This window comes from Eurytemora carolleeae, unplaced genomic scaffold, assembly GCF_000591075.1.
Source record: "Eurytemora carolleeae unplaced genomic scaffold, Eaff_2.0 scaffold314, whole genome shotgun sequence".
NCBI lineage: Eukaryota > Metazoa > Arthropoda > Copepoda > Calanoida > Temoridae > Eurytemora > Eurytemora carolleeae.
The window spans coordinates 272,943-295,335 of record NW_019396253.1 but is presented as its reverse complement, the minus strand read 5'-3'; the positions used below and the strand labels follow the sequence as shown (position 1 = coordinate 295,335).

The 22,393-nt window shown below is 29.8% G+C and overlaps 1 protein-coding gene across 1 annotated transcript; it reads left to right on the top strand.

Moving 5' to 3' along the window:
- Window positions 1-5,048: 5,048 nt before the first annotated feature.
- On the top strand, window positions 5,049-20,596 carry LOC111699418 (F-box only protein 25). The gene is made up of 16 exons (XM_023470093.1): window positions 5,049-5,155; window positions 5,961-6,037; window positions 7,696-7,736; window positions 8,144-8,202; window positions 9,052-9,095; window positions 12,686-12,751; window positions 12,981-13,034; window positions 13,360-13,410; window positions 14,875-14,937; window positions 16,403-16,475; window positions 16,984-17,069; window positions 18,216-18,426; window positions 18,738-18,873; window positions 19,577-19,698; window positions 20,078-20,166; window positions 20,504-20,596. Exons 2-16 carry the CDS (start codon window positions 5,964-5,966, stop codon window positions 20,562-20,564), a joined length of 1,230 nt encoding a protein of 409 aa, XP_023325861.1. The 5' UTR covers window positions 5,049-5,155; window positions 5,961-5,963; the 3' UTR covers window positions 20,565-20,596.
- Window positions 20,597-22,393: the final 1,797 nt, after the last annotated feature.

Below are 22,393 nucleotides of genomic sequence, written 5' to 3'. Positions count from 1 at the left end.
TTAAATAAAAGGATTTTATGAAAATTATATTTACTTTACACTGATAATTTAATTTTTCAAAAATATAAAAATATGTTCTCCAGGAAAATACGCCATGTTGCTATACGTAGCGGGTCCATACGTTGGATTTCTGTAAGGTTTGACCACTTCTTTTTCTGCTATACAAGAAAACTTAAGTTATTAAACTTCTATACGCTTTAAGATAAGGTCTACTTTATTCTTTTGCTCCATTAGTTGGCCGATTAAATGATCTTGCAATTTTGGCGGATTTTTCTTTTAGCAGTGGCGCATTTTCAAAAAAAATCCAACTATTTTCCAAGATTTTTCCCCCGGTTTTGATGTTCCATTAATCTTCTTCTTTAAAGTCATATGAGGTCCCACACAAAATTGGGTTCGATCGGCTGGGGGGGGGGGGGGGGATACTCAAGAAAATATATACCCCTTAACTGAATTTTTAATCCCGTTTTTTTACCTTCTTTAAATTATTATTTTCCTCATCATATTTCCTCTTTGTTTAATTTTTTTTACAAAATCATTAGTTCTCTAAAATTGGCAAATTTAATTTTTTTCTACTGACATTAGTGTACATATGTATACTGTACAGCCCATAGTGCTACACATTATGTACAGTGCAGTACAGATTTTGTACAACCATTATAGCGTAGTTTACCCCTATGTACCTGTGATAGTTGATCTAAGTTGTAGATGGATAGATATTGATCTATGTACATGTAATTATCTATGTACTTATCATTATCCATGTACAAGAAATTGTCCTCGCAACTTCAACACTAAATTCAAGTTTAAAAAGAAATAATTGTAAAGGAATTGAAGACAACATTTTAATGGCACCTGATTTTTTTTAAAGTTGCATGTCTGATTCACAACGGTACGCTTGATACCTTTATCCTGAACAACAATCTACAAAACACTTACAGAGAAACCACATTTGAAAAAAGTTATTATTTATCCAGGAAAACATTGATTTCGCACTCAAGCTTGACACACAGAGGGTTAAAGGGTACCGTTGTGAATCACTGACTTGTCACTCCGCAAAGAGGGGTCACCTAAAATTATGACAGCAGTCCCTTTAAAACTATTAACTACGAGACAAATAAAACTTTCTGTTCAAAAGTGTTGAACAAAGTGTGTTTACAAATCGCCATAAAACTGTAAATTTCCAATCGGACCATTCCATCGGAGAGAAATGTATAAAAAAAACTGACCTATTAAAAATTAATTGATAACCAAACCCTAAATTTAATTTATAATTAATATAATTTTTTGTTTAAAATGTCGGTTGTAAACATAGAAGAAAAGAAAGAAAAAATTCATTTAATTTTGTTAAAGTTATTTTTGATAATTTGAATTTTCTCACAATGTTGATTTTCCAAGAAATAATTTTATCAACTGCAGTAATTTGATGGGACGAACTTAAACAATATATTTTCAGGGATGAATTCATTTTGAATAAAAGAAAAACTAGGTAATAATTAATTGATAACTTTTGTAGACAAATTCTTTACTTAATTAATTTAATATTTTGCATATATAAATATTTGTACATATAGTTAATATACAAGTAAATACATACTTATAAACATATATTTAGCATTATTTTCACCATGGGAATTTGGTTTTTGTGAGACCTAGGATTCAGAAGTACTTTTACTTACTTGTTAATTCTAAAGATGCCAATGATATCTTCGCTAGCTCCACGTATTAAATATAAAATACTAAACCTCAGATTATCTGAAAATGGTAGAAAATGATCTATGTTATCTAAATAAAGAATTTTTTGTTTGGAGAGAAAGTCGCAATTAAGTCTTTTTTGTTTCATTGGGAAAAGTACTTTTATGGTTCTAGTCATTATGAAAAACCTACCTCTTTAATTTTTAAGCAGTTCAGAATTTCTCCGCGCGCTAGGTGACTTTAAATGTCGTTCGAAAATAGCCAAGTTCTCGATTTTTCTACGAAATCAAATCAATATGTAATGAACAAAATTTAAATTATTTTTGAGAAGGTTAAAAATATGACTAAACACTAGACCTTTGAAAAAAAGTTTAATATAATATGTTTCAAGACATTTTCTTACGGTACACTTACTTACTTACTTGTTATACTTGTGGGTTATTCCCAAGATTCCAGTGATTTCTTCGGGAGCTCGATAGCTCTTATTAGTAGAACATGAAGATTAATCCAGGACAAAATGGATATTGGCTTATGTCTGTTCTCTGTTCTTCTTATTTATGTAAAGAATTTCTTGGGTGGAGAGAAAAACACATAATTCAGGCGTTTTCACTCAATTGGGGAAAGTGCATATTTTTTGGGTAGAAAGTATGTAAAATGTACCTCGTAAGGTCTCAGCAACGACAATGTAAGTTTAAAGTTTCTTCAACAACCTAGTGGCCTGTCTATTTCTAGTTTAGAATTTCTCCGCTAGGTGACTCTAGATGACATTTTAAGATAGCCAAGTTCTTGTCAGCTAAAATACAAATAGAGTAAACAATTTTTTATTAAACTGAACAGAAATAGTTTTTCGAATAATAAAAATGGTTTAAAGAGAAACTCAGTAAATTTATTATTCGTAAACAACTGAAAAATAAGATTAGCCTAAACAGAAATAAGAAATATTCATGGTTATGCATAATTTCTCTGTTCTCAATAAAATAGAACTTAAACACTTATTTAAAAGTATACAGTCCACATATTTGGCAAAGTACTGATATCAACTACACAAAGTAGGAATTAATCATAATATAAAGTAACATGTAGAATTAAGAAAACAAATATCAGTCGGTAGATGTTTATTTTACCTTTAGATTAATCCTCATAATTAGTCATATTTTTAACATTCTCACACACTGGGGCTATAGTTTCTAAAACTGTAAAACAATTTGATTTAGTGCGATTTCCTACTAAAATACAATATTTTGTGCATGTGGGCTCATGTTATTCTTCTCTACATTTTTCTTTAGTGTTTGAAGGTAAGGAGAAATTCAATCTTTACCAAAAATAAAACAGTTTTGTGTGCAACTCGGTTTTAAATTATCTAAATCTATCTGTCTATCTATCTATCTGATTTTAGATAATTATTCTTAAGGTAATAATAAAGTTAAAAAATAAAGTAAATGTTTGTCAGTCCATATTTTCCAATTTTTCCGTCGCTGCACTATAATAATTTTGAGACTTATCTTTTTCCATTTTACATAGTATATATCAAATGAGGAGGGAGGGGNTAAAACTGTAAAACAATTTGATTTAGTGCGATTTCCTACTAAAATACAATATTTTGTGCATGTGGGCTCATGTTATTCTTCTCTACATTTTTCTTTAGTGTTTGAAGGTAAGGAGAAATTCAATCTTTACCAAAAATAAAACAGTTTTGTGTGCAACTCGGTTTTAAATTATCTAAATCTATCTGTCTATCTATCTATCTGATTTTAGATAATTATTCTTAAGGTAATAATAAAGTTAAAAAATAAAGTAAATGTTTGTCAGTCCATATTTTCCAATTTTTCCGTCGCTGCACTATAATAATTTTGAGACTTATCTTTTTCCATTTTACATAGTATATATCAAATGAGGAGGGAGGGGGGGGATTTTACATAGTATATATCAAATGAAATCTGAACGAAATTCTTAATATCTCCTGTAATATTGACAACACAAAAAAAATAATTAAATGACAACTTTTGTAGACAAATTCTTAACTTAATTGATTCTATATTTTGCATATATATAAATATTTTTACATTTAGTTAATATACAAGTAAATACATACTCCTAAACATTTATTTTTTAAGATTTTTTTATCGAAATCTGGGTTTTGTGAGAAAAAGTATCCTTTCACTTGATATATGACACCTCATTTGCAAAAAATTTAGTATTTTAAGTTTTTTACGTGTGTAAACTAATAAAGGATATTCTACCCGCCCCTTTTCTACCTCATAGTTTGCTACCATGTTGAATTATTTGATGGCTATTCTACTTCATATTTTGCTACCATGTTGAATTATTTGATGGCTATTCTACCTCATAGTTTGCTACCATGTTGAATTATTTGATGGATTTTCTACTTCATAGTTTGCTTCCATGTTGAATTATTTGATGGCTATTCTACCTCATAGTTTGCTACCATGTTGAATTATTTGATGGATTTCATAGTTTGCTACCATGTTGAATTATTTGATGGATTTTCTACTTCATAGTTTGCTACCATGTTGAATTATTTGATGGCTATTCTACTTCATAGTTTGCTATCATGTTGAATTTTTTTGATGGGTTTTCGTATTTTAACTGGTGTACTACGTAATAGGTGAAGCAATCAACATTTCAGTTGACTTTGTTTTATGTTTGTTTGAATTATATAATAAAACATAATAATTCAAATGAGCATAGAAATTTTAGTTTAAATAAATATAGTTAAGATTAACTCAAAAATAGTTTAAATGAACAACAAAAAATAGTTTTAATTAATAAGCAAAAGTTGTAATTGTAATTTTTTAATGCATTTTTTTTTTTGGGGGGGGGGAATTATTCCCCCCTTCCCCCCACAACCTACATCTTCCCTCCTCACCCCCCTCCGGTCATCTTCAAATCTCCCCCTGGCCCCCATGTTGCACCTTTGGGTTTGTATCCAACTGCTTTCTCTGGCTAGGGCTCAAACCAACCCTCTTTTCAACCTTGAAACCAAAGTACAAATATACAAAGAGAGAGAGACCCAGTTTGGATAGATAGATAGCAAAACAGCTATATGGATAGATAGATAGAGTTGTTTTTATAATAAAAAAGGATTAAGAAACGCGTCAAAGCATATTCCGTTCCGTTCTGAATCACGCAGTTGACATAATTTTATATCAACATCATGCTTAAATAATTGTTATGCTTCATTAGATTATTACGCCATAAGGAGCAACATTTAACAGTCGAGCCGGTATAAAATAATTCAATTCCTGACTGCCCTGTTGTGTTGGTAACTTATTCGGGACGATACGACTAGAATTTCTTATCATAGGCTGGGGCAGGCAGGAATAAGTTGTGTCGGTACGTTTAGAGGATATAATGCGGACCAACACAAAGACAGAAAACTACGCATACTTTAGTTTTATTCAGGATTTGTGGAGTTAGGAAATTAGTGATTTTTAATTAATAAGTAAGTTAGTAAAACATTAAAACTATTATTTAAAGTTTTCCACTTTTAGGGCAACAGCTGACAGTAAATTACATGTCATAGATTTCATGAAATAACGATTGGCGGATTTTGTCTAAAACAGCTGATGGTTTGTTGATGTTTGGTTGGTATTACAAATGCCTAGCCTAGGCCTTTATACAAGCCTAGTTTGATAATACAATATAACTCAATTATAAGACAATAACCTTTAAGATATTATTGTTTGACACTTCCGGCCACTTGGCACTGATAATTCATATATATCCCAGTAATACATGATTTTGTTATTTATTACAAGGATACTTGTAAATTTTCACAAAAACTGCATTGAAAAAGAAAGCAACATATTAAAAGTGTTGAACAACAATGACAATAAGAACAATTGCTGATGATGAGATAATAATAATAATAATAATAATAATAATAATGATGATGATAATAATAAATTTTCTATTTATGTTTGATTATTTAAAAAAAACTGAGAATTCATCAAATTAATTTATATTTCAACTAAAATAAAATCAAAATTGTCAAAATACATAATAAAATTACTCTTATGGTTTTGATTTCACGCACAAGTTACAGAGAAAAAATTCAATTTTTTCGGTTAAATGTCAGATATTCATAAAGAGAAGTTATGATTGAAAACATTGGCTTGAATCTAACGTGCAATTTACAAGTACTTGTATATTTTTGTGTAAATAGGAATGGCAATAATAATAGTATAAATGATAATCAGTATAAGAATAATAATTATAAAAAATGATAATAATAATAATAAATCTAGAAAATGCCGTTCCTATCTCCAGACTGGCGTGGACCAGGGGATGAATGGGTCAAGTGTCAGGATGGATGGGAAACCAGGTACCCCCCCTTTCATCCTCACCTCATACCTTCACCCCCCCCCCTTTAATCCCCACCTCGTATTCTTCACACTCACCCCCTTTAATCCTTTCCCCTTCTACTTCCAACTCGTTCATACAACACAACCCCTTTCTATCCCTTGCCACTGGTTTCCTTGAAAACCTTCATTTCATGTTTTTCTACCAGAAAATTGATAATTTCCAATTGTTGAATGTTTGTGTCCCGGTAATTGTCAAAATTAAACTCTTTTTTTAATACGCAACATGGCTATGTATTTCCTGAAGTTTTGAAGGGTACCATTATAAATCGAAATACCTCTTCTAAAATCAAGAATTGGTTGAAACTACTTCAGCAGTCCATTATATCTGTACAACATGTTCAAATATATTCAGCAGTCCCTTAAATATCTGTACAACATGTTCAAATATATTCAGCAGTCCCTGAAATATCTGTATAATATGTTCAAATATATTCAACTGTCCCTGAAATATCTGTATAATATGTTCAAATATATTCAGCAGTCTCTGAAATATCTGTACAACATGTTCAAATATATTCAGCAGTCCCTGAAATATCTGTACAACACGTTCAAATATATTCAGCAGTCCCTGAAATATCTGTACAACACGTTCAAATATATTCAGTAGTCTCTTGTATATCTGTACAAAACATTCAAATATATTCAGCAGTCCCTGAAATATCTGTACAACACGTTCAAATATATTCAGCAGTTCCTTAAGTATCTGTACAACATGTTCAAATATATTCAGCAGTTCCTTAAGTATCTGTACAACATGTTCAAATATATTCAGCAGTCCCTTAAATATCTGTACAACATGTTCAAATATATTCAGCACTTCCTTATATCTGTACAACACGTTCAAATATATTCAGCAGTTCCTTAAATATCTGTATAATATGTTCAAATATATTCAGCTATCCCTGAAATATCTGTACAACATGTTCAAATATATTCAGCTGTCCCTGAAATATCTGTATAATATGTTCAAATATATTCAACTGTCCTCTGTACAACATGTTCAAATATATTCAGCTGTCCCTGAAATATCTGTATAATATGTTCAAATATATTCAACTGTCCGTGAAATATCTGTATAATATGTTCAAATATATTCAGCAGTCCCTGAAATATCTGTACAACATGTTCAAATATATTCAGCAGTCCCTGAAATATCTGTACAACACGTTCAAATATATTCAGTAGTCTCTTGTATATCTGTACAACACGTTCAAATATATTCAGCTGTCCCTGAAATATCTGTATATGTTCAAATATATTCAGCAGTTCATGAAATATCTGTACAACATGTTCAAATATATTCAGCAGTCCCTGAAATATCTGTATAAAATGTTCAAATATATTCAGCAGTCACTTAAATATCTGTACAACACGTTCAAATATATTCAGTAGTCTCTTGTATATCTGTACAAAACATTCAAATATATTCAGCAGTTCCTTAAATATCTGTACAACATGTTCAAATATATTCAGTAGTCTCTTGTATATCTGTACAAAACATTCAAATATATTCAGCAGTTCCTTAAATATCTGTACAACATGTTCAAATATAATAATTTTTTGTATTCATTTGTTCCTTTACACGATTCTTTATATTTATTCATTTATTTATTGACAGAAAAGTTGCAGTTGCTAGTGGTATTGAATTCCAACAAACAGGTAACATGGATTAATTGATTGATTGATTAATCAATTGATAGATCAATTGATTTGCATCATGGTATTTGTATTCAATTTGATTTTGCAATGGTTTTGATTGAAATTAATTTTGCGTGCATTCTTTTTTATTGCAATTGATCGACTAAAAAATTGATTTTTGATGAAACATTGTAACATTAATTTATTATGATTTTAAATAAATCAATGGTTTTATTTTATGCATTTTTTTTGAATTGATTGGTTAATAAATCGCCTTTTTATGAAACCATTGACAACTTATTTATGATGATTTGAAAATTCTAACTGGTTGATTTATATATAAATTTTTTAATTTTGGATTATTTAATGATTGATTGATTGATAGAATTATTTATTGATTAATTGATTGATTGATCTCTTATGATTAGTGTCGGATACAGAACGAAAACGAAGACGATGTATAACAGAACCTGGAGCTATAACTCAGGTAACAGACATGAGACAAATAGGGTTAACAGACAGGTGACAGACAGGTAACATACAGCCTGCATAGGATACATACAGAGACAGTTAGGTGACAGACAAATAACAGACAACAAAAAAATAACCCAATTTTGGGATAGAAACACAATATTTATGCAATCTTATGAGTGATTATTTCTGCTGTAACCTTACCTGTACCATTTGCTTAAACCCAGCTTATTAAGTGGAATGGGTCTGTTTTATCTTAACAATTGCTGTCATTATGTTTCTTGGACTGTAGCAACACTTGGGGCCTAATGTAATATATACATATGTCATTTGTTCACATAATAACTACGCAAATTCTGTAATGCGATTAACCCATTTCATGTTCGTAAATAGACATAACTTTGTCATACCCATAAATGTGATTTAATGCGTTATAGATAGTAACGGCTCATAACATGTAATTACGCTGTAAATAACCCAATTCTAATATGAACTACGAAATATAGATCAGTTGAATAAGACTTTGTTTTGATTACAGTATAAGAAGTAGTCTGTGTTACTCGTTGCAGAGATCTTTACTAGTTGATTTAGCATTGAATCTATAGTAAGCTTGAAAATAGGGCTTTGGTACTCGTTGAATTATACAAGTTGAGAAATTGCCTGTGAAGCAATTTCAGTGGACTGATGTGTCATTTAGAACCGAGGAGTTAAGCCTGGTTGATCTGGAAAACAAGTGAGACCTGGATAGATACGTCTCGAGTAAATTGTTATGGAGTAGGCGTTTACTACAGGACTAGATGTTCATAAGTCGACAGTTTTCTTTTTATTAAACAATTAAATGGATCTCAAATGTACGTTTTTTTAGGATATTGGTTCCGGAAAAGAGAATAGAAATCCAGGCAGCCCAAGGTATATATAATTGTAATTGTATTATTAATCCTGTATCTTGTAACTTGTATCTTGTAACTTGTATCTTGTATCTTGTATCTTGTAACTTGTATCTTGTATCCTGTATCTTGCATTCTGTGTCTTGTATCTTGTAACTTGTATCTTGCATCCTGTATCTTGCATCCTGTATCTTGTAGGTTGTATCTTGTAACTTGTATCTTGCATCCTGTATCTTGCATCCTGTATCTTGTAACTCGTATCTTGTAACTTGTATCTTGCATCCTGTATCTTATAACTTGTATCTTGTAACTTGTATCTTGCATCCTGTATCTTGCATCCTGTATCTTGTAACTTGTATCTTGTAACTTGTATCTTGTAACTTGTATCTCGCATTCTGTATCTTGTAACTTGTACCTCGCATCCTGTATTTTGCATCTTGTATCTTGTATCTAATATCTTGAATCTTCTGTCTTATATCTTATATCTTCTATCTTCTATCTTCTTCTCTTCTATCTTCTATCTTCTTTCTTCTATCTTCTATCTTCTATCTTCTATCTTCTATCTTCTATCTTCTATCTACTATCTTATATCTTCTATCTTCTATCTTTTATCTTCTGTCTTCTGTCTTCTATCTTCTATCTTCTATCTTCTATCTTCTATCTTCTATCATCTATCTTCTATCTTCTATCTTATATCTTCTATCTTCTTTCTTCTATCTTCTTTCTTCTATCTTCTTATCTTCTTACTTCTTATCTTCTATCGTCTATCTTCTATCTTCTCTCTTCTAACTTCTATCTTCCATCTTCTATCTTCTATCTTCTATCTTCTATCTTCTATCTTCTTATTTTCTTATCTTCTTATCTTCTATCTTCTTATCTTATATCGTCTTATCTTCTTATCTTCTTATCTTCTTATCTTCTATCTTCTATCTTCTATCTTCTATCTTCTTATCTTCTATCTTCTATCTTCTATCTTCTATCTTCTATCTTCTATCTTCTATCTTTTATCTTCTGTCTTCTGTCTTCTATCTTCTATCTTCTATTCTATCTTCTATCTTCTATCTTCTATCTTCTATCTTCTTATCTTCTATCTTCTATCTTCTATCTTCTTATCTTCTTCTTCTATCTTCTATCTTCTATCTTCTTATCTTCTTCTTCTATCTTCTATCTTCTATCTTCTATCTTCTATCTTCTTATCTTCTATCTTCTTTCTTCTATCTTCTTATCTTCTTCTTCTATCTTCTTTCTTCTATCTTCTTATCTTCTGCTTCTTATCTTCTATCTTCTATCTTCTATAAATTTGCTTCTTTTACCAATCATGTATTTTCTATTTTCTTCTTTTCTCAGGCCTTTTGGTTCAAGTTATTTTTAGAACTCTAAAAGTACGTACTTGGTAATTGGTTACGTTCAAGGAATAAACTTTATTGACGACTTAATACTCTCCTAAGATTGAATTCGGTTTTCTGGCTTAAAAACAGTTTTTTAATGGTGTAATATATAATTTTGACTCTGGACAAGATAAGTCATTGGCTGCAGGGTACCCAGAAATTAAGAATGAAGACCGAATATAAATTCTCTACGTCGTCTCTGAAGTCTCATTTTTTGTGGGTAACCTTGTACGTTAAATTATGAATCAAGACAAATTTATGCACAGCCTAATTGTGTTGGCAAACTATATTAACTAATAACTACGCCAATTTTAATTTCTTTTTATAAAAACGAATTAAAAAAAAATGTTTTTTTTTCAATGTAATTTTTCTGTATTTTAGAAAAAACTGTAAATTTTATGACCTCCGGTTGTTACCCAGCTGTTGTCTACAATTATCATATAATAATCCTAAAAAATGCGTGCACGGGTAATATATACGGGTGCGCCCTACAGAACGTGCTCAAATAAATATTTTAGAGATTGTTTAAATTAAAAACAAAATTTTAAGAACAAATCTTTTTTATGAATAACTGTATCAAATCAAATCAACGTCCTTTTTTATGTTCCCTTTTTAAATTGTATTTTTCCGTTGTAACTTATTTCTATTTTAGGACGATGTCAGCTTAAAAATATTTCTGTTTTAGGACGATGTTAGCTTAAAATTTCCGTTTCTTATCAAGAAATTTAACAAAATACACACTTCGCCTTGACTTTCAGTTTTGTCCAATATTAAGCCGATTTTTTGCTTCAAACTTCGTATAAAACACAAACTCTAAAATTAAAAGAAAAATAGGGACCTTTTATTTTCATCTTTTCTTTTTGGTGATCGTTTCGTTACACCGATATTAATATAGGTAGATAGGTAATATATTGGAAATCTACGAATAAATGCAGGAAAATCCGCGATATTTTGCAAATTGTCAATCCCGTAAAACGAAATTTGCAAATTTTTTATTTTTCTCAATTACATATCAGGTTATTTAAAATTTAGTAACATTTTTTCATATTTGAAATGGCATGGTCAAGGTCTTTTCAAAAATGGATATCATTTTTGGGATTTCTTTTTTGCAAACATTTTTACTATATAACTGGATTTTGCAAATTAAATTAATTTTTTTCAAATTTGCATTCTTTTGCAGATTCTGAAAGTGGAGCATAAGAGCTTTCCAATGATGTATCATTTGTCATATTTGGACATCAAATATATATTAGAGGGAGGGGGATGGGGTAAATTGACCCCCCCCCCAGCGTTTTCTGGGTTTTAAGTACCCCAGCAAGGATAGTGTTAAAATCGTGATAAAATAAAGTTTTTGATTGGGGCTGTTTATGTGATTATTCGAAAAAAAGAAATACAAACAATGGTTGGTTGATCAAATAAACCAAAAAACAAATTCATACAAAAATGTTTCGTGTTTATTCCAAGTTGTAGTTAAGGTTCAACCTTTTCTTCTTCGTGAGATTTTACTGAATTGCTTCAACTACTCAAAAATATTACAGTTTAGGAAATACCATGGGAATATGGCAAGCATTCGTTTTTCAGAATTTATTTAAATTCAACTTTGTTCTTTGTGACATTTTACTGACTTGTATTATAGCATATTTTGACTTTTAAAGAAACAAAGAATGTGAAATCTGTCCTTATTGCCATTTTGCATTATTATGAAAAACAAATTTGTTTTTCGTAATATAGAGCTACCGAATACATATTGAAATTATGGACATATTTGGTTCTAAATATTAAGCAGAATTTGTTTGGGATATCTCACAAATTTATGTTTAGATACAAAATCTTTGTTTTCAATAATTTTAATCTTTTCTAATCTTTTCTCACTTTCTATCTATCTATATATCTGTTTATCTTTCTGCATATCTATATATCTATCTATATATCTATATATCTATCTATATTTAAATCACTCTCTACAACTATCTATCTATCTATCTGTCTCTAAGCTGAACTATGGGGATTTTCAGTGAGTCAACTTTTCCCAGTTATATCTAACCAGTTCTTTGTGCTTTTCTTATAGTTCTTCATATTATTTACATTTATCTATCTATCTATCTATCTATCTATCTATCTATCTATATCTATCTATCTATCTATCTATCTATCTATCTATCTATCTATCTATCTATCATCTATCTATCTATCTATCTATCTATCTATCTATCTATCTATCTAGACTAGAAAGACACAAATCACTGCCTGTGCTCCAACCCTATTGCCCCATCACACTAAAATGTACAAGGTAAATAAAAATTAGCAATTAAAAAACTTTCAGAGGTCTTTATATTTAAGCATATTTTCTCATTCAAGAAGGCTTGTGAAATACAGAGCTATATAGCTTTCTTTTGAAAGAAGGTTGCAATCTTTATACATATTAATTATTTAAGGAGGATACAACTTTTAAAATCAATCAAATCAAATAAATTTTCTTATTCACGGAGGTTGATTTTTAAAAAGTTTTTTTTATTTAGGGAGGTTGCAGGCTTTAACACTTTATCCGATGTATTGAAGCGGTTGGATTTTAGGTTTGTACATTAAAAATATTAGTACCCATTTCACCCTTTTTTGAATCAATTACTTTTTTCGATTTTTTTTTTCTAAATTTAAGACGATGTTAGAATTTTATTTAACAAAAATGTTGACAAATTTCTGAAAGGAACTGAAAGAACTTAAATTTTCTAATCCCTGTCTTTGCAGCCTGGTAAACCTTTTAAACTGAACTTATTTGATCTAGCAGAATTCATAGTTTGAAATATCTAAGGTCTCGGCATTGGGTTGTGCAAAGATATATGGATGCTTAATCAGATATTCTGGCAACATCATAGTTCCATTACATACTTAATATTACAGATCAGCTGTTCACGATATCCGAAGATTTCACTATGTTTCAACTCTATTAAGGTATAGTAAATTGTTTGTGTTTTAAGAAAATATTCTAAGAATCTTGAAAATAATTCTAAAATGTAAAGTACTGATATAGAAAGAAGTCATATTGATATGTAGAACCTAGGTAAAATAGCAGAAGATGGTTCAAATAATCGAGAACTTTTTTTTAAAACTAAATATTTTTATTTTCCGTAGGGTTTTACAAAATAGCATTTTTATTATACAAAATATATATTGTATATATATACTAGTTTAGGTACGGAATTTATGTTTGTGAATGTGTTTTTGTTTGTGTTGTACTAAAATTATTACCTATGTCGCGATAAACATAGAAAATAGACATATACGGTTTAAAATAGACATATACGGTTTAAAATAGACATATACGGTTTAAAATAGACATATACGGTTTAAAATAGACATATACGGTTTAAAAATTGACCGTGTCTTTATTTGTTTTTCTATTTTCAAGATTTCTCAAGTTATAATAATGACGACATTTTTAGAAATACTGTGGGTCGTCGCTTTTCGTGTAATGTGACATAGTTCAGATACAGTCTGTATTAATGTCGACCTTCTTTAATAATCGAGAACTAAATTGTTAGATTTGTACTGTTCAGTGTTCACTTCCGATTGGATAAAATTGATTGTTTTAGATAGATTCTCTTCAAGCTTTGTTTCCATAGAGAATAGAATATATAGAGAGGAATTAAAAGAATCTCTCGGTATGAATTTTTTCAGTCCCTTTCAGCCTGAAAGGGAGTTCAAAGTGTACAAATCATGTAAATGTTCACAAATTTTATGCAGTAGAGCATATTAATACAGTATGTTCCCTAGACTATTCATTTCATTTGATTTATAGTTATAACGGAAAATCATCGTTTGTACAGTGGAAGGCATAGAGTTTATGTGAAATGATCATCGGTCAATTATGAAACCAGCCTATTTCATTATTTGGGTTTCTTTTAACAATAATTTTAGATTTTCTATGAAATGATATTCCAGGGCCCAACAGGTTATATAGCATAAATATGTGAAGTACACCTGCAGTATGGAAACAAAGAAACTGGCCGTTTTACACTTTTTTTCTAGTAAATTCCTCTCTATAAATTCTATTCTCTATGTTTGTTTCTCAAAAATATTGTTACATTTTCATAAAACTTTGTTAGATTCTCATACATAGCAGATCAGAAAAGCAGTTAATTTTGACAATTTTCTCCATTGTTTCTGAGAAGCAAGAAATGAAAATAAACTTTTTTTCAAAAACAAAGAGTTCAATAATTAGACCAGACAATTATGTTAAGGGTATCGTTGTCAATCTGGCGACGTAGCATTGAGGGTTACTTTTCATAGTTTAAAGTTTATATCTTGATTTCTCTTTATAAGTAAGTGGCGACGATACCAATGCGAATCAGGCACGTCTCTCTTTAAAAGTACGCCTAGAGCAACCCATAGATAAGTATACATTTTATTTTCTAGGCTTCTATTAAGTCCTGATCGTCTCTTCAACCTGCCAGGTTCATGTCAGAAGCTAATTTTCAGGTAAGGTTAAAGGGACGATTTCCAAATCTTTTTATTAATGGGACAGTTATACTATGAACATAAGTTAAATCGCTTGTGCTAATTTAGCCAAACATCGCAATTTATAAAACGCTATTATTTAAAACCCATTTTATCGCCAAAAAGTTTTCTTACACATTTTTGTTCTATGGAAACGGCCTCAACTTTTTTGTAAACTTAAAGAAAACGTTAAAAAAACTTTTTTTAGTTAAGTGAAGTTAATAAATAAATTAGGAAAACTTTGTAAATTCCCTCTTTATTTAACTCTTGCCCTCTTTAACTCCTTTATTTCTTTAACTCTTGACCTCTTGACCTCTTGACCTCATTTATTTCTTTAACTCTTGACCTCTTTAACTCATTTATTTCTTTAACTCTTGACCTCTTAAACTCCTTTATTTCTTTAACTCTTGACCTCTTGAACTCATTTATTTCTTTAACTCTTGATCTCTTGAAATTTCTTTATTTCTTTAACTCTTGACTTCTTGAATTCATTTATTTTTTGATCCTTTAAACTCATTTATTCCTGAACAACTTCTAAACTTCTGAACTTTTTATTTCATGAACTTATGCATTTTTGAACTCCCAAACTCCTGAAATCATGGACTCCTAAATTATACTGAACTCCTTAACTCCTGAACTTTTAAACTTCTGAACTCATGGACTCCTAAACTTCTGAACTTCTGAAATCGACTGAAATCCTTAACTCCTAAACTCCTAAACTTCCGAACTCTTGAATTTATAAACCCTGAACTACTGAACTCCTGAACTCCTGAACTCCTAAACTCCTGAACACCCGAACTCATGAATTACTGAACTCTTGAACTACCGAAATTCTGAACTCCTGAAATACTGAACGTCTAAACTTCTGAATTACTATACACCTGATTTCCTGAACTTTTGAACTTCAGAACTCTTCTGAATTCTTGAACTCCTAAACTTCTGTAGTCATGCCTTCTTAAACTCCTCTAATCTTGAACTCTGAACCTTTAAACTCCTGAACACCTAAACTCCTGAACTACCGGAACTCCAGAACTCCTAAACTTCTGAACCCCTGAACTCCCGAACTCCTGAACTTGTCATGCAGCAAATAGTAATTATACAATATATACTTAAATCAGGTATTTATTATCCGTTGATTTTTAAACAATTTCAAAAAAGCTTTACAGAGCAATAACGGTGGGATTCTGGAATAAGTGAAAGTAAAAAGTGTCCAGTCCCTTAAATCAATCAATCATACATTAATTAATCAATAATTATAACTAAAGGATTTTGTAGAAATGGCTGTATATGTACGTCTATTCGATTTAATCAATTAGTCAACTGTTTAACAATGGAAGGAAAATGACAGTATAGTGTCAACATGCTTTTTAGTCTTTTGATTTTTAATCTTTAATCCTTTGATTTTAATTCAATTTATAAATCAATTAACCAATAATTATAAATAAAGGATTCTGGAAGAAATGGCTGTATCGGTATTTGCTGAGAAACGCGGAGAACATATTTTAAAGAAATTAACTGAGGTAAATAATTTTTTAGAATAAACTTTGCAACAATCAATCTAAACGTTTAATCCTTATATCTATACAACCTGGGACCATTAATGAATTACGACAAGCATTAAAACTGCGTAGAATAGGTTGAACTACAAGAAAATTGGTTCAACTACTTCAATATTACTATATCTTTGATATTTCTAATTATACATTCTGAAATATATATTGATAGAAATTCCAGCGAAAACTTTCTTTCGTATGTCTCAAATTGTTTCGCGACATTTGCCATTTTTTCGTGAAAATGAATTTTGCAAAAGAAAGCGAAAACGACGTGAAATTTCGTGGGAAAAAATATGTGTCCATTTTGCGAAAAAATGCGGAATTTCCCTTCTAAAAAAGAAAATTCTCGCAATTTTTTTTTTCTACAATAGAATGCAAAAAAAATTCGATGAAAGGCAAGCAGTACAGCACAAGTATGGACTATGAGGCAGAACGGGACAGTACGGCAAATAAATAACCCCTAATAAAATTTCAGGATCTTCATTATGAGCTTGATGAGAGAAAGGTCTGGGGGAGCAATCATGGAAGTGAGACATTAAACAGAGCTCATACTAATGCAAGGTGAAGCTTCACTTGAAACTAAGAAAGGTTCTTTTTTAAATGTTTGACGATCATTGCATAAATCTGTACATAAATCTGTACATAAATCATTACATAAATCTGTACATAAACCTGAAGTACATAAATCTGTACATGAAAGAGTTTTTAAAATTATAATTACAGGTTTAAAAAGTTTCTATTTATGTATCTTTCAACTTCACGTACATTGGCTTATTTTTTTTTATTTTTTTATTTTTATGATCTGGATTCAAGTCTCTTTGGAAAAAACACACAATAAAAAGTTGTTGATTACTGTATGAATAAAATCCCATAATAAAGCATTAATGTACAATGCAAAGACGCATAAAATTGTGGAAAAGAAAAACAACATTTAGTACAATCTATTATGTCTTCTGTGCGTTGTAAATAAAAATGAAAAAGTGAAACCAAGGTAAAATTAACTTATTTATTTTAACCCTACTTTCATTTTCTGTGTTTCATGTTTATTGGGCAATTTAAAAACAAAACTTGAGTCTAACAGTCGTCTTGCAATGCCAAAGTTTAAATATTTAATAATTAAGATATTGAATTAGTATTTAATTAAGATGTTGAATTAATATTTAATAATTAAGGTATTGAATTAATATTTAATAATTAAGATATTGAATTAATATTTAATAATTAAGATATTGAATTAATGTTTAATAATTAAGATATTGAATTAATATTTAACAATTAAGATATTGAATTAATATTTAACAATTAAGATATTGAATTCATATTTAATAATTAAGATATTGAATTAATATTTAATAATTAAGATATTGAATTAATATTTAATAATTAAGATATTGAATTAATATCTAACAATTAAGATATTGAATTCATATTTAACAATTAAGATATTGAATTCATATTTAACCAATTAAGATATTGAATTAATATTTAATAATTAAGATATTGAATTAATATCTAACAATTAAGATAGTGAATTAATATTTAATAATTAAGATATTGAAATTGAATTAATATTTAACAATTAAGATATTGAATTAATATTTAACAATTAAGATATTGAATTAATATTTAACAATTAAGATATTGAATTAATATTTAACAATTAAGATATTGAATTAATGTTTAATAATTAAGATATTAAATGTTTAGACGAAGACTGGCCTGTATTACAGCTATGGAACAAAAGAGGAATATGGGGTGCAGGGAGTATAGAAGCAGGAGTAGAGAAGGAAAGAGGGAGAAAGAGGAGAAGGATGAGAAGGAGGAGAAGGAAGAGAAGGAGGAGAAGGAAGAGAAGGAGAAGAAGAAGGAGAATAAGGAGGAAAATAAGATCAAAGGATCTGAGGATTTAAAAACAGAGGTATGTTTCTTGCATTTATTTTCGATGACAGGGTGAATAAAGGACTTGAACTGAGGCCGAATTTAAAGAATTTGAGCGGCAGCCTGAAGTTAAGACGCGGTTTAAAAATGGTTGGTTTAATTTAAAATTGTACTCAATGTTTCAAGATTTAAGCCGGCACTCAATTAAATTAGGATATTGGTGGATTTGAGAAGCGGATCAAATTCAATAAGTTCTGACACTGGGTAGTTTTCCAACCAATTTTCTAAAACATTTCTAATATCCGGAAAAAAAAATAATTTTAAATATTGGTGAGGGGGGGGGGGATAAAGATTCTGATGGATGAGGATGAGGATGAGGATGAGATGCTCTGGGAGGAGGATGGGATGACAATGGATGAATTGCCTGAAGAATGTATTCGTGAGATATTACTCCGTCTATCCGACAGCAAAGATATAGATAGAGCAGGTTAAAACAGTTTCCAGAAACTTTACACGTAATTTTAAGTTACAAAGACGACTTTCGATTTAAATTTTTATTTATATCAAGCTTATAAACAGCATGGATACACAAAAACATGGTTAAACACAGAGAAGCTGACAACTAAAAAAATTAAAACTTAAATAAAAGAGTTGTGTCCTCATTATATTGATATAATTGCATGCCACTGTGTGTAAACATTATACATGTTTATATAACATAGATTTCTGATTCGATCTGAAGTATATTTGTATTCAACTTTTATTGCCATGTATTTAAACTGCAGGTGTAGTTAAAAACAGTTTTATATTCAGATCATGTAATTGCTTTACTTTATTTATGGAAAGTGAAATGAAAAACATCCTATTTACTTTTTACATTTTGTTTCTGACATTTTTGTATGAGTTGAAAATATTTTGTAAGAAATATAAAAGGCCTTTTTAAGAAGAAATATTGTAAATTAAAAGGTTGAACCCCAAAAAGTGTGGTTAGGGTATTTTAAGCTTCTAAAATCCTGTAAAGATACTCAAAATGTCCTCAATGGTTTTTTTTATCTTTATTTAAAATTACAGATCAAAAGTAAACTTGATTTAAGACCTACTCTGCATGGACATACTTTGCACATATCCCGCGTTACACACACTCCTATTTAAATTTCCTAAATGATCCCTTTAAATATTTTTTATTCCAGGAGATGTGATGCCCATGATGTCTCTGATAGTTAAAGAGAGAAGAATTTGGAAAGAGTTGGTTTCTGCACACTTTAATAATCTACAGATAGAGTTCATTATTTCTAGGTTAATAANTCTAAAAGTCGTCTTCCTTTTTATCGTATTTTTGTTTAGTTGACTATATACTTCCATAACTCGAGTCTAAAAGTCGTCTTCCTTTTTATCGTATTTTTGTTTAGTTGACTATATACTGCCATAACTTGAATCTAAAAGTTGTCTTCCTTTTATCGTATTTTTGTTTAGTTGACTATATACTGCCATAACTCGAGTCTAAAAGTCGTCTTCCCTTTTCTCGTATTTTGTTCACTTGACTATATACTTCCATAACTCGAGTCTAAAACTCGTCTTCCTGCTCTCCGTTTTTTTGTTTATTTGACTATATTATACCATAACTCGAGTCTAAAACTCAAGCTTAAAGGTCGTCTTGCATTCCACAGATTTATGTTTTCCACTGTATTTAGGAGTTTACTGAGTTGATTCTTCTCTGTAAAAGCTGTCGAGTTCTCTTCTGGCAATCTTTGGGCCATCCTTGTCTAATTCCAGACAATGGGTAAATTAAATCAATATAGTATATAATAATAATTAAAATAATGATAATCACCATTGTATAATTAAAAATGATCTAGTTATTCTTATTTTTCTTTGGGAAAATTAATTTTTTCAATTGTGGTTAGTCTGTAAATGTGACTTTGAGTTTTAATGTAAGGGTTCAAGACTGAAAATTACGTTTACAGACTATATCATGAACAGTCTCTTTAAAGGTCCTGTCTACGGAATTACAATGTCCGATATAATAATTTAGACTAAAATATGTTTAATTGAAATAAAAAGATTGTTTAAATAATACTCATTTTTGAAAATGATAAAATTAAAATTGACAATTGTAGGTGCAGTAAAGGGATGGTTCCCGTTCTTCCCTCAACATTCCTCACATTCTTCTCTATCTAGATTATACTGTACAATCCCTTTATCTTCCCTCAATATTCATCACATTCTCCTCTATCTAGATTATACTGTACAGTCCCTTTAATTTTTTCATCAACATTCATCACATTCTTCTCTATCTAGATTATACTGTACAGTCCCTTTAGTTTTTTCCTCAACATTCATCACATTCTTCTCTATCTAGATTATACTGTACAGTCCCTTTATCTTCCCTCAACATTCATCACATTCTTCATTATCTAGATTATACTGTACAGTCCCTTTATCTTCCCTCAACATTCATCAAATTCTTCATTATCTAGATTATACTGTACAATCCCTTTATCTTCCCTCAACATTCATCACATTCTTCATTATCTAGATTATACTGTACAATCCCTTTATCTTCCCTCATCATTCATCACATTCTTCTCTATCTAGATTATACTGTACAATCCCTTTATCTTCCCTCATCATTCATCACATTCTTCTCTATCTAGATTATACTGTACAGTCCCTTTATCTTCCCTTCCATAATTTGTCCTATTCTATTCACATCCCACCCCAGTGACCCCACTCTAAAAATTGCATGCTCCGAGCCGGTACAACATGAACTACTACTGTATCATGAATTCAGTCGTACTGTCCGTCTGGACTAAAGTTTTATGCAACAAATGTAACCTGGCGAGATCAGAGTGATCCCCTTATCCCCCACCCCTTTATCCCTTTACATTCGTTATATGTATATATATACTTTGCATGGCTGTTTGTCTTTCTGTTTGTTTGAATCCAATAAACGTCAAATTGAAATCTAAAGTAGTCTGTATTGCATATATTCCTTCTTATACAAAAATCTAAATTTTTAAAGTATATGATATTCATAGTTATTTGTATGTATGTAATACTCTAAAATACTCATTATAAAAGCTTAGAAAAATACAATTTCTTGTTCAATCCAGTAATGGAAATAGTTTTAAAAGTCGTCTTAGTATAGACCTTATTTAGAATACAGGATTACCCACAAAAGATGAGACTGTAAAGACGACCTGAAACTTAGATAATGTTACGATGCCTCGTTTCTGCCTTACATATAATCTGTTGAGTTTAGATGGCATATTTAATGATTAGGCAAAAAAATAAACAAGTTTAAAGTTGCAGAGAATCTTGAGAATTTACAGTATACATTCCGTACAGTCGTCTCTGAAATCCAATCCTTTGCGCGTAACCCTTCAATTATGATTTTCAGTTTATAAAAAAGTAAATTTAAATAAATCTATGACATGTTTTAGAGTTTTTTTTCGCACCTACACCTAGAATGAGCAACTGTCGAAAGTGTCATATTGGATTCATGCTTTTGCTACAGTAATAAAATGTCTTGTTTAAGACGTTTTTTGTGATATTTTATTTTTCGATCCTAGGTAACTGTAATAAACTTTAATATGTTTGGGTCGAAAAAAGAAAATTTGAAGAATATTTTTTATGTTAGAATTATTAAAAATGTTTAAAATTTTTGCATTCATATTACTGTAGAATGGTAATGATATTTAGATTTTAGTTGTGAATAAAGAATACAAAATTATTTCTACATTAATCTTTGTACAGTATAACGTCCTCTGAACAACAGGGTTTTTTTATGTAAATTTATGTTTTATTTTATTTGGCATATAATAATAATATAATCAAAAATATAACGAAACATGTAGTAAAACATTTAACTAAAAACTGAAATATGCCGTATTTTTAAACTTTTTAAATACATAGGAAGGGAAAAATGTTTATATTCTTTGCCAGAAAAAGAAGAATGCTTAGTAAAACAAGTATTGTAGAGAATGTTCATAGTTGAAGCAAAGAAA